Below are 13,519 nucleotides of genomic sequence, written 5' to 3'. Positions count from 1 at the left end.
GGGAGGCTAAGTTGAGTAATAGTAAAACTCCGGTCTTCTATTTAGCTGGTTCTGTGCTTGTGAAACTCTTTCTCTATTTCAATAACACTGTCTCAGTAAATCAGCTTTTCTGGGCAGTGGGTATGATAAACCCACCAGTTGATTACACTCCTCCACCACGTAGCTGATTATGACACCTACCCTTCTCAGACACCATCAGCTCCAATGTTGGTGCCCTATTTGGACTTATTCTTTGTGGGTTTTCTTGTTTGTTTTTCTTTTTTCAAAATTAATCTCTGCTTCTCACTCGTACCTCCAACCTCTCACATCATCTGACCCCCACAAGTACACATACACGATTCACCAGAATGACATAGGAAAACCAGGGAATTCTTTTTAAAGATTTCATGCCAGACTGTTAATCGTTTAGTGAGTTATACTTTTATTTGCAATTTTAAACTCTTAAAAAAACCTCTTAAGTCAAAAGAGTGCATCTTTCGTGGTTATTTCCCACAAGCTCAGTAGATAGTGCTAATACTTAGTACCCTAATCTCCTTCAGGAGTGATGATGAAGCTGGCTACTATAAACACGTCCCTACCCTTCCATCCTGTCAGCCTATTTTGGGACTTTACCCTAAACATGCATTGAACGGAAGCTCTAAACTCAGGGATCTTGGGGCTGTGACTGGAGGAGGGGAACAGACTCACAGGCCGGCCCTAGGTAGGAGGGGCAAGGGAGCGATCCGAGCCCCGGCCCCGCCCCTCGCATGCGCCTCTTTTTTAAAAAAGCGCGGGCGTGCCTTGCGCAGGCGCAATGTTGGGGCGAGGGTTAGCCGCGCAGGTGCGGTGAAGGGAGGATGGCGGAGTTGGTACCTTTTGCGGTTCCCATCGAGAGTGACAAAACCTTGCTAGTGTGGGAGCTGAGCTCCGGACCCACGGCCGAGGCTTTGCATGTGAGCCGGGGCCAGGATGGAGGGAGGGATGGAGAAAGCTGCCCACCCGCTGACTGGGAGTTCCGGAGTCCTGCCACAGACCCTCACCTGCCTCAGCCTCCGCTGAGGGACTCTTAATTATAAAAGAGGATCCCAACTGACAACTAACGACCCCCAACAGATTTTTAGAGTCCCAGAGAGGTATCTCTCCACCGTCAGAACGTTTTACCTTCCAGTGCTTCTTAAAGTTTAGGATTTTAAGAGGAAAACCTGTTGATTAAGTGGGGAGTGTTTTGAATCGCATCCTTCGCGAAGAGAGGTTTGGGGAATATGAGGGCATGTGCGGTTTTATTTTCTGAGCGTGAGATTTCATGCACTTACTTGTCCCACCCCCACAGCATTCTCTGTTCACAGCATTTTCCCAGTTTGGCCTTCTGTATTCAGTCCGGGTCTTCCCAAATGCTGCCGTGGCCCATCCTGGTTTCTATGCCGTCATTAAGTTTTATTCTGCAAGGGCTGCCCACAGAGCCCAAAAGGCATGCGACCGGAAGCAGCTTTTTCAGAAATCTCCAGTCAAGGTGGGTCAAAATATGGAATTCCTAGCTCCGCTGAAATGAAGTGCTGAATTCAATAATAGGTTAGCATTTGTCTAGCACTCTGGTTTACAGAATATTTTCAGATGCATTGCCACACTAATCTTCCAGTTCTCTGGGTTTTTTAGATGAAGAAACTCAAACTCAAGATGGTTGAGTGACTTGTTTAAGGTTCCTGACAAGAATTATGGAAACTTGAGATTGAACTAAAACCTACTGATGCTAAACCTCATGTCATTTTATGCTGTCCCTTTTTAAGAAATCTCAGCTTGGGCAACAAAATGAGACCCCATCTCTATAAAAAATTTTTAAAGATAAGGCTGGGCACCGTGGCTCATGCCTGTAATCCCAGCACTTTGGGAGATCGAGGCGGGCTGATCACTTGAGGCCAGCAGTTTGAGACTAGCCTGGGCAACATAGCAAAACTCCATCTGTACTAAAAATACAAAAACTATCCGGGCATGGTGGCATGCGCCTGTAGTCCCAGCTACTCGGGAGGCTGAAGCATGAGAATTACTTTAACCCAGGAGGTGGAGGCTGCAGTGACCCGAGATTGTGCCACTGCACTCTAGCCTGGGTGACAGAGTGAGACTCCATCTCAAAAAAAAGAAAGAAAGAAAAATAAAAAATTAAATATCAGCCAGATGTGGCATGCACCTGTAGTCCCAGCTACTTGGGAGACTGAGGTGGGAGGATCGCTTGAGCCCAGGAGTTTGAGGGTGCAGTGAGCAATAATTGCATCACTGCACTCCTGGCTGGGCCACAGAGTGAAACCCTATCTCTAAAAAATGAGTGAATGAATGAAATCTTCGCCAGAAGACTTCTGCTTATATTTACTTTTTAATTTTTTTAGAGACAGAGTATCCCTGTGTTGCCCAGGCTGGTCTCTAAATCCTGGCCTCAAGCAGTCCTCCTGCCTCAGCCTCTTAAGTAGCTAGGTACAGGCCACCATGCCCAGCTACATTTACTTTTTATTTTTATTTTTTGAGATGGAGTCTCATTTTGTCACCCAGGCTGGAGAGCAGTGGCATGATCTTGGCTCACTGCAACCTCTGCCTTCCGGGTTCAAGTGATTCTCCTGCCTCAACCTCCTGAGTAGCTGGGACTACAGGCGCCTGCCACCACACCTGGCTAATTTTTGTATTTTAGTAGAGATGGAGTTTCGCCATGTTGGCCAGTCTGGTCTCAAATTCCTGACCTCAAGTGATCTGCCCGCCTCAGCCTCCCAAAGTGCTGGGACTACAGGTGTGAGCCACTGCGCCCAGCCATATATTATATATTTACTTTTTTTTTTAAAGACGGAGTTTCGCTCTTGTTGCCCAGGCTGGAGTGCAATGGTGTGATCTCAGCTCACCACAACCTCCGCCTCCCGGGTTCAAGCGATTCCCCTGCCTCAGCCTCCCAAGTAGCAGGGATTACAGGCATGCACCACCACGCCTGGCTGATTTTGTATTTTTGGTAGAGATGGGGTTTCTCCATGTTGGTCAGGCTGGTCTCGAACTCCTGAACTCAGGTGATCCACCCGCCTCAGCCTCCCAAAGTGCTGGGATTATAAGTGTGAGCCACCGCGCCCAGCCTATATATTTACTTTTATGTGAATTTAAAATGCGTGGGTGTGACCAGGTCTTCTGCCAGCTGTTACATAAAGGAGACTGTATCATCATCATCACATCATCATCATCATCATGCTCATCATGGCTCACAAACTGCCTGTTTGAAACTCCCTTCAGTTCTGAGAGGATGGGAACATTCTTCAAGCGGTGTTGTAGAAACCCTATTCCATATTAGCATGCTAACCAATTTTACTTTCTCAGAGCCACAGAATGATATCTCATTGTATGCCTCAATTCAGTCATCTTTCCCTTTTCAAGGACCATTTCAATTCCTGATTGGCTACTTGATCTGACTGCTTCCTACTAATCTTGCTGCCTATTCTTCTCTATATTCCATTCCTCATTGAATTAACCTTGATCAAATCTGAGAACTCTGCTTAATAATGACTCCAGGTATACTACTGCCACTTCAGTAGCCTGTTCAACGCCCTCTTAGCCTGTTGAACACCCTCTTCAATCCTGGTTCCACTTCCTGTGACTGAAATGATTACCTGTGAGATATTATTTAACTTTTGAACTATGGTCTGTTTCTAATCTGTGACCATTTCACATAGCCACTCAAATATTATAAAGGTACAACTAAGATTATGAAACATTTACTTGGTATCATTTTGCAAGTAATGAGTTTTTAGTGCTCTTTGGACATTGAGACCATTTCATAAGCTTTAGGTTTTGAGAATTTCACAGCATAAAGCCTATCACTGAGACAGTAATGAAGGAAATGTTCTACAACTCAATAGATAGGTGAGACGAGAGGGCGTTCATACTAGATTTATTACTAAACTCAAAGCTTTCCGTTACTACTCGCCCCCCACTGTAATCTAGTTTAAGTGTTCTTTTCTACTTTAGCACATACACTTAGTTCCTGTGTTTTTTGCCTTTCTAAATATGGAAAAGAGAATAATGTTTTAAAATAAAATCAAGGAAAGGCCTAAGGCACCTGAAAGGGTTTTGTTTTTGCTTTTTGGGTTTTTTTTGTTTGTTTGTTTTGTTTTGTGTTTTTGAGATGGAGTCTTGCTCTGTCACCCAGGCTGGAGTGCAATGGCATGATCTCAGCTCACTGCAGCCTCTGCCTCCCGGGTTTAACTGATTCTCCTGCCTCAGCCTCCAGAGTAGCTGGGATTACAGGCATGCACCACCATGCCCAGCTAATTTTTGTATTTTTGGTAGAGACAAGATTTCTCCATGTTGGCCAGGCTGGTCTTGAACTCCTGATCTCAAGTGATCTGCCCGCCTTGGCCTCCCAAAGTGCCGGGATTACAGGCGTGAGCCACCGCGCCCGGCCAAGAGGGTTTTTTGTTTTTTTTTTTTTTTTTTTTTTTTTTGGTGAAATGAAGGAAAACGGTTGCTGCCAAGAACTGTGGCAAAGTTATCCAAGCTGACAGCTGTCTGTGCCACCCGGGGCCTCAGAGTTTTTCTGAAGCTTCCTGGTTGTCCAGAAAGGCTCCACTGTGACTCATGATACAGGCCAGTCTCGCCAGTGGCACTCAACGTTTAAAAATTGGTCTTCATTTCTTTCCCAACAGGCATTTCTCCTTCTTTTCAGTTGGAGAAAGTAATTTCATTTTTTACTTGCTCATTGTTTTATTCATTCAATCGACAGATCATCTGTGCTCTATTATAGGCCAAGAACTATGCTTAGTTCTGGAAATGAAAAAAGAATAAGCTATGGTTTCATCTGGGACTTAAGGAGCTTATAAACCAGTGATAGAGGAAGGTGCATAAACAAATCAATAAAGAATTAACTTTACGGCCGGGTGCGGTGGCTCACGCCTGTAATCCCAGCACTTTGGGAGGCCGAGGCTGGCAGATCACGAGGTCAGGAGATCGAGACCATCCTGGCTAACACAGTGAAACCCCGTCTCTACTAAAAAATACAAAAAATTAGCCAGGCGTGGTGGCAGGCGCCTGTAGTCCCAACTACTCGGGACGCTGAGGCAGGAGAATGGCGTGAACCTGGCAGGCGGAGCTTGCAGTGAGCCAAGATCATGCCACTGCACTCCAGCCTGGGCGACAGAGCGAGACTCAGTCTCAAAAAAAAAAAAAAAAAAAAAGAACTTTACTGTTAATTCTTATTAATTTCTAATACAAATAAATTTGACTTTATTTGTATCATTTGAATTTCATGAATATAATATACTACACTTAAAAAATGAAATAGACATATAGGAAAGAACTTGTGATGTAAGAAATCCACAAAAATGGATAAAATGTTTTAAGAATTAACAGTAGACATTTGCGTTCTCAAAGAAGCATATAAATGCAGATAAACCTCTAGTTGTTTCAGTTGCTTGTAAAATTTATAGAAGTATTTGTATTTCCTTTTTTTTCTTTTTTTTTTTTTTTGAGACAGAGTCTCACTCTGTCGCCTAGGGTGGAGTGCAGTGGCACCATCTCGGCTCACTGCAACCTCTGCCTCCCAGGTTCAAGCGATTCCCCTGCCTCAGCCTCCCGAGTAGCTGGGACTACAGGCATGTGCCACCATGCCTGGCTAATTTTTAGTATTTTTAGTAGAGACGAGGTTTCACTATGTTAGCCAGGATGGTCTCGATATCCTTACTTTGTGATCCACCTGCCTCAGCCTCCCAAAGTGCTGGGATTACAAGTGTGAGCCACTGCACCCTATGTTATTTCATCTTTTAACGGGTTAGTAATTTGGGGAGGGGGATGGGTGGTGGGTTCATCTTATCTATATTCAGGTCATATTCTCAAGCAGGAACTACTGAATGGGAAGACCAAAACAATTTTTTGTTGCATGGTTGGTATTGACAAATCTCAGATGTATCCAAAATAAAATCTCTAGCGGTTGTGATATTTATGGGTCTATCTCTTATGATTTTAGGTTTGTCTTGGCACCAGACATAAGGCAGTTCAACATCAAGCCCTTGCCCTGAAGAGTTCCCAATGCCAAGAACTGGCGAATTACTACTTTGGTTTCAATGGGTGGTCCAAAAGGATCATCAAGGTAAACCTTGTAGATTTTTTTTCACTAACCACACTCTCCTTTCAACATTGAAATCCTAGATTTTAGACAGAAGTATTGAACTGGATTGTAGGGAGGAGATGTGAGAGGCCTCTACCATTGAGGATAAATTGACATGTCTGAATTGGCCTGCTACCTAGAATTAATAATCTCAGTCACTTGAATGGTGGTATTCATAATTTTCTCCACTGTTTTTGTGGCATATAATAAAAAATGGTTGTCTCTATCTAGCAATTCATTTGCAAATCTAACTTGATTTTGAAGCCATAGGACACCTCAACTGTTAGCCTGAATGACTGGAGTGTACTTGTTTTTTGGGTTTTCTTTTTTTTAATTGGTTTTTTTTTTTTTTTTTTTGAGACATAGTCTCGCTCTGTCACCAGGCTGGAGTGCAGTGGCGCTATCTCGGCTCACTGCAAAATCTGCCTCCTGGGTGCAAGTGATTCTCCTGCTTCAGCCTCCCAAGTAGTTGGGACTACAGGCGCCCACCACCACACCCAGCTAATTTTTGTATTTTTAGTAGAGATGGGGTTTCACCATGTTGGCCAGGATGGTCTCAACCTCTTGACCTCGTGATCCGCCCACCTCGGCCTCCCAAAGTACTGGGATTACAGGCGTGAACCACCATGCCCAGTCAAGTTTTTACTTTTAATAACAAAACATTTTGAAGCCTACATTAAGATCCCAGGAAGGACCTTACATTAAATATCCTTACAGCTTCAGGAGCTTTCTGACCTTGAAGAAAGGGAAAATGAAGATAGCATGGTGCCACTTCCGAAGCAAAGCCTGAAGTTCTTCTGTGCTTTAGAAGTGGTGTTGCCATCCTATGATTGCAGGAGTCCTGGCATTGGCTTGGTGGAGGAGCCTATGGATAAGGTGGAGGAAGGTCTGTTTTCACTGGGAGTGGAGGAGGGTAGGGATTTGGAGTGGAAAGGATCTTTCTTTTTTCTTACTTTCCAAAACTCATCTTTTCAGATACATATCAAGCCCCTCCCTCTCTGAGCTACTGAAGTCCTGGGCAGAGTTTTTCTGTCTTACAATATAGGGTTTTACTGTAGGCAATACCTGATTGAACCTTTAAATTTAAAATCGTACAGCTGACTTCCTGCCAAGAAGCTTAGGAGGAAGAAGGAAGTAATGTTTTTACAGTTTTTGGTTAAGAACTTGCTTCAAACTAAAATAGTCCTTCAAATACGTGTCTCTTATAGCTCTCGGTTATCCCAGCAAAACCATCTAAAGATTTCTTTTTTATCTATTTATTATTTTTTAGAGATAGGATCTTGCTCTGTTGCCCAGGCTAGAATGCAATAGCATGATCATAGCTCACTGTAGCCTCCAACTTCTGAGTTCAAGGGATCCTCCTGCCTCAGCCTCTTGAGTAGCCAGGACTACAGGTGTACACCACCACACCTGGCTAATTATTATTATTATTAATATTATTTTTAGAGATGGAGTCTTTCTGTGTTTTCCCACCTGGTCTCCAACTCCTGGCCTCAAGTGATCCTCTTGACTTAGGATCCCAAGTTGCTGGGGTTATAGGCATGAGCCACCATGCCAGGTCACCATCTAAAGATTCACATAAACTTTTGTGTAAACATTCAGTTCCTTTTTTTACTCATAAAAGGGTTTCAGCAGAAAAAGAGTCTAATATAGATATCTAGAAAGGGTATTCAATTGATACTGATGTTGAGTATTTTTTTAGTATTCATGGCCATCAGGCTTAGGGTTTGAAGTCAGACGCAGGGCTGTAGGCTAATGGAGTGGAGTAGGCTCCTGGGGGTGATGCCCAGGGAGGAGCCAGATTGTCTGTACCAAAGTTTTTTCTCTTTTGAGATGAAGCCTCACTCAGTTGCCCAGGCTGAAATGCACTGGCGTGATCTCGGCTCACAGCAACCTCCACCTCCCAGGTTCAAGCGATTGTCCTGCCTCAGCCTCCCAAGTAGCTGGGGTTATAGGTGCCTACAACCACACCTGGCTATTTTCTTGTGGTTGTATTTTTATTAGAGACAGGGTTTCACCATGTTGCCCAGACTACTCTCAAACTCCTGACCTCAAGTGATCTGCCCACCTTGGCCTCCCAAAGTGCTGGGATTACAGGCGTGAGCCACTGTGCCTAGCATCTTTTTTTTTTTTTTTTTGAGACAAAGAGTCTCACTCTGTCACCCAGGCTGGAGTGCAGTGGCATGATCTCGGCTCACTGCAACCTCCGCCTCCCAGTTCAAGCTATTCTTGTGCCTCAGACTCCCAGGTAGCTGGGATTACACATGTGTGCCACCACACCCAGCTAATTTTTGCACTTTTAGTAGAGACAGCGTTTCACCATGTTGGCCAGGCTGTTTTTGAACTCCTGGCCTCAAGTTTCACCACATTGACCAGGCTGTTCTTGAACTCCTGGCCTCCACCTGCCTCAGCCTCCCCAAGTGCTGGGATTACAGGCATGGGCCACCAGGTCCAGCCAACCAAACCTTTTTTGATGAGTGATTCCAGCCCTTGATGCATAGGAGGGTAGGGTCTGTAGGAGTGTAGCCTTAACTGATAAATTTGAAATCTCTGGGTGATGTGAGACATGTGCCAGGTTCTTGGCTCTTATCTCCCTTCTAGTACTTCAGGAACTTCCCTACTAGATGGAGGTAGTAAAAATGGGCCCTGCCAGGATGTACCTATAACAGAGCCATTCAACCATACTCTTGTGCTGTCTGCCCTTAGTCATGAAGGTTATGAGCTAAGAACCGTGGATGCTTTTTTATTTTTTAAACATATAGCAATTATCATTCAAATAGGCATCTTAAATCCATTTGTTTTGGTTGGATTTAGGACCGTTATCATTCCTTATGAAAAGGAAGACAGCCCAGAAGCTTGCTATTCAGAAGGCTTTGTCAGACGCATTCCAGAAACTGTTGATTGTTGTTCTAGGTAAGACTGTCTTGATCGTCCTTGAAGTACTTCAGTTTCAATGAGCAAATAAACTCATTTTGAAAAGTTAATTGGATAAAAATATTGATATCTAAAGCACTCTATAGTATGCTTTCATTTGCTAAATTATTTCACACCAACAGGCTCAAATTTGTTCTGTGTGACATTTGTGAAAAAAAATGACAGCAAATATTGTCCCTCGTTTACAGATGTGAAAAGACTTGCCTCAGTTCCCACAGAAAATGTTTAAGCCAGGTCTTCTTTAATTGCTTGCCTATCATACAGAATAGTGATTATAAGTTTTGGACACATGGATTTGAGTCCTAACTCTGTCTCTTAGATTTTTAATGAAATTAGGCCGGGCACGGTGGCTCACGCCTGTAATCCCAGCACTTTGGGAGGCTGAGATGGGCGGATCATGAGGTCAGGAGATGGAGACCATCCTGGCTAACACGATGAAACCCTGTCTCTACTAAAAATATTAAAAAATTAGCCGGGTGTAGTGGCGGGCACCCGTAGTCCCAGCTACTTGGGAGGCTGAGGCAGGAGAATGGCGTGAACCTGGGAGGTGGAGCTTACGGTGAGCCAAGATCGCACCACTGCACTCCAGCCTGAGTGACAGAGCGAAACTCCATCTCAAAAAAAAAAAGATTTTTTAATGCAATTTTAGGTCTTATAGCCAGAGAGATTTGAAAATACTTAATATCTCTAAGCTGCAGTCTCTTCATCTACAAACTGGGGTTAGTAATTCAGTCAGCCTTATGGAGGATATTGTAAGAGTAAATGAGATGACAAATGTAAAAACTCAGAGCTACACTTACAAGATAAGCAGACATATTAACTATTATTGTCATTGTTGATTTCTCTCTGAATAAATAAACTCTCTGCTGAAGAGTTTATTAGATTATGTTTCCTGAATCGAGAATTCAGTTTTAGCTTTCATTTCTGGCACTGACACATTGGGCAAGTATGATTCTTATACAACAATCAGCTGCTTTGCTGTGAGCCTTGGAATTGGTCATGCTATTGAATGCCATTGCTTGTATTCCCTATTGAGTTCTACAGTGGCACGAATCTTATAGGCTGTGCCCAAAGGAAGCCTGATGATTAGCAGAGAGTCCCTGAACAGAGTTGCTCTTCTGCTTCACAGCCCTAAAGGCTTAGAGACTGAGAGATCCTAATTAAGTTACCACAGACCTTTATTTTCTTGTAGGAGGTGGCCGTGATTGCTCTCAGCTTTCCAACCTGGGCAACAGCCATTCTAGTGAAAGTCTTACTTCCTTGGTCATCAACTGTCAAGTCTGAGTAACAACCTTTAAGAACCAAAGGAAGTGTGTAGGTTGTTTACCTCTCCCTAGTATATAAAGGTATCTCTTGCACACACTGAAAGCTTCTTAGACCAAAAGCCTTATGGCTCTAGTTTGACTTGAAGGTAGTTCTGTTGTCTATAAGGGTATGTGGGCCTGTGTCTGCCAATAAAATGTTCAAATGTTCTCTCTCTCAGAAGCTTTGTTCATTGTATCTGGTGGAATGAATTTTGTTCAAAAGGAGTAGACACCTGACCCTTGCTTCTAATGTGAAGTGTCTACTAGCCCAGTGGTCTCTATTCCAAATTTGAACTTGCTTTGACCCCCATCTGATGCCTTACCATTTAGTCATATTATGATTGAACATTTTGGTTTCCACATTTTTTATTTCTTATGTTATTCCTTAGTTCCTGTCTGTAAGATCATAAAGTCCTTTGTACCAAATATGGTTGATATTTCATACATATGTTAAAAACTGAGGTGTGAGGCCAGACATGGTGACTCACACCTGTAATCTCAGCATTTTGGGAGGCCAAGGCAGGAAGACCACTTAAAGCCAGGAGTTCGAGACCAGCCTGGGCAACAAAGCAAGACCATGTCTCTAAAAAAAAAATTAGGCAGGCACAGTGGTGTGTACCTGTAGTCCCTGCTACTCTGGAGGCTGAGCCAGGGGGATCACTTGATCCCAGGAATTCCAGGCTGCAGTGAGCTATGACAGTGCCATTATACTCCAGCCTGGGTGACAGAGTGAGACCCTGTCTTCTAAAAAAAAAAAAAAAAAAAAAAAAGGAAAGAAAAAACTGAAGTGTGAGATGAGGAGATAAGGAAACTTCCAGGAAAATGCTCTTATTTTCTGCTTTTAGAAACCAAAACAATGTTTCATCATGGGGTGCTACCATTATATGCAGGAAGTTTTAGAATGAAAAAGATTCTGAACTGATCCTCCCTAACTTTATTTCAGAAAGTGGTAAAATAGCTGTGGAGTACAGACCCAGTGAAGACATCGTAGATGTCAGATGCGAAGAAGAACTACACGGTTTAATTCAAGTATGTGAAGATAAAAACTTGGGTAACATAGCCAGTGTAACCATAATTCAAAAAAAGCAGCATAATTTGGAGGATAATTTGTTTCATTCTTAGGAAAATGTGAAACTGATACTACTTTTGAGTGCAGAGTATTTCTGGGGCTTTTCCTGAAGTCTTGACCTTTGGCTCTGACCCCTTATTTGAAGTGTGGAGAGCAGAACTGAGGACTATTAGAGTATTACTACAGTTGTGGACACAGGAGAGGGATTAGTCTTCCCCCAGGAGTTAGGGATGCCGGGCTGCTTGAACACAGGCCTTTTTAGAACTTTCTTCAAACAGGATCCCAGAGATATGGGGAGAAAGTAACTGGCCTTAAGAATGATCGTGCTACAGCTTTCGAAAACTATAATGCCTTTCAAATACAGTTTATTACCTGGATCTCAATATCTCCCGTATATCTTGGGTAGAATATTTTGCTGAGATCTTTCTGTAAATCAATTACAATCATGTGCTACAAAATGATGTTTCGGTCAACAATAGACCACATATATGATGGCGGTTCCATAAGAGTATAATGGAGCTATCCCTTACAGCTATACCATTTTTTATTTTTAAACAGTATTTTTACTGTACATTTTCCATTTTACATACACAAATACCTGCCATTATGTTACAATTGCCTTTGGTATTCAGTATAGTAACATACAGTACAGGTTTATAGCCTAGGAGCCATAGGCCATACCATATAGCCTAGGTGTGCTGTAGGCTATACCACCTAGGTTTATGGAAGTATATGCTATGATGTTAGCACAAGGGTGAAATCACCTAATGACATATTTTTCAAGCTTCTCCTCACATGGCAAGCAACGCATGACTGTATATGAAAGCTCTTAAATAGGGATTAAGTTTCTAAATTAATCTCTGAAAGAAAACAGTCATTATTTACTACATATGGAATGTTTTTTTAAAAAGTAGCAAAAGTGTTTTATTTCAGTAGGAACTTAATTTGGGGCTAGTGTTTTATTTAACTTTTACCCCAAAGTTGCAAAGCGTTTTGTTTTGAAGTTTTTCCCTGTAAAATAGTTATTTTAATTCAATTTAAATACAACCCATCAAGGAAACTTCAAGCTTTAAGAAGTCTAGCTTCCTGTGAAATGTGAGAGAAAGTCAGCACTGATTTCAGAAATCTGATTATAACAATAGATCTATCCCTAAATGAGGCAAGTCTTGGAATCCCTTCCATTGTAAAACCATTAATCTGCACCATATACCTATGCTAGGCACTGGCATAAGATGAAGCACGTTCTTAGAGTTCACATGCTGGTGATTGTGCCAGACAATGAGTAATAAAATAGGTAACAATGGCTGTGGAGGAAGTCAGCTGGATTCCAGTTATAGTCGCATTTCAGGAAATTATTTAGCAGCTGACTTTAACAACCTAAGCCTCTTCTCCATGTGTGCACACAGGGTAGACCTCTGAAGAGTGGCGCTGTAATTTCTAGGGTAATGGCTATGTTAAGTCAAGGCAGGATGACAGTTCAAACTTCTCTCCCAGACTGAATTGCCCACCTCCCAAAACCCCTCCTACAGAAAATTTGGAGTCCTCACTTATTCCCTGGCAGCCCCTACCTAATAGAGTGGTGAATTATCAAACATGCAACAAAGGATATGGAAAGTTTAGCAAAAACGGCAACATTTTGGAATGAATGACCGTAATGTGTGTTCTGCCTGCCACCCTAACTAGCTCACATTTTGCAGGTCCCTTGCTCTCCCTGGAAGCAGTATGGCCAAGAGGAGGAAGAGTATCTCTCAGATTTCAGCTTGGAGGAGGAAGAGTTCAGGCTGCCAGAACTTGACTAACATTTCTGAATATCTCAAGGCGAGGTCACGTAACTTCCTTGGGAAGCTCTGCCGTGCCCCTACCCCACCCCGCCCCACCACTATAGGCTGCTGGAGTCCTGGAACCACCTGGGTCGGCCGCCCAAATCTTTCGTGGCGAAGGGGAGGGAAGGGGTGTTCTGGTGGAGTGGGAAGGGAGGCTTGGGTAGGATTGTGGGATAAGATCGCCCTGGTGACGAGGAGGGGATCTGGAACGGAACTTAATAAAGGTTGCCTAGATAAAGATATGGTAAATAACGGATGAGGCGGGGCCGCGGTTGCTAAGGGCACCGGC

The 13,519-nt window shown here is 43.2% G+C and overlaps 1 protein-coding gene across 4 annotated transcripts; it reads left to right on the top strand.

The window, feature by feature from the left end:
* Positions 1 to 716: 716 nt before the first annotated feature.
* RDM1 (RAD52 motif containing 1) lies at positions 717 to 13,475 on the top strand. 4 transcript variants are annotated; one of them, XM_054455854.1, is made up of 7 exons: positions 781 to 932; positions 1,310 to 1,489; positions 5,960 to 6,082; positions 6,818 to 6,986; positions 8,915 to 9,013; positions 11,282 to 11,367; positions 13,105 to 13,475. In XM_054455854.1, exons 1-7 carry the CDS (start codon positions 837 to 839, stop codon positions 13,204 to 13,206), a joined length of 855 nt encoding a protein of 284 aa, XP_054311829.1. In that variant the 5' UTR covers positions 781 to 836; the 3' UTR covers positions 13,207 to 13,475. The 4 variants fall into 4 exon arrangements, 2 of the variants coding, with proteins under 2 accessions (XP_054311830.1, XP_054311829.1); XM_054455855.1 differs by lacking the exon at positions 8,915 to 9,013 and having other exon boundaries at positions 717 to 932; positions 13,105 to 13,468; XR_010124499.1 differs by lacking the exons at positions 6,818 to 6,986; positions 13,105 to 13,475 and having other exon boundaries at positions 791 to 932; positions 11,282 to 11,365.
* The last annotated feature ends 44 nt before the right edge of the window (positions 13,476 to 13,519 follow it).

This window comes from Pongo pygmaeus, chromosome 19 (genome assembly GCF_028885625.2).
Source record: "Pongo pygmaeus isolate AG05252 chromosome 19, NHGRI_mPonPyg2-v2.0_pri, whole genome shotgun sequence".
Classification (NCBI taxonomy): domain Eukaryota; kingdom Metazoa; phylum Chordata; class Mammalia; order Primates; family Hominidae; genus Pongo; species Pongo pygmaeus.
Note: the sequence above shows the minus strand (reverse complement) of the source record. Positions and strands in the feature narration are given on the sequence as shown.

Coding starts and splice junctions, on each gene's coding strand:
- RDM1 (XM_054455854.1), top strand. CDS start 837: ATGGCGGAGTTGGTACCTTTTGCGGTTCCCATCGAGAGTGACAAAACC. Junction 6,083..6,817: donor GGTCCAAAAGGATCATCAAG/GTAAACCTTGTA, acceptor ATATCCTTACAG/CTTCAGGAGCTTTCTGACCT. Junction 6,987..8,914: donor TATGGATAAGGTGGAGGAAG/GTCTGTTTTCAC, acceptor GGTTGGATTTAG/GACCGTTATCATTCCTTATG.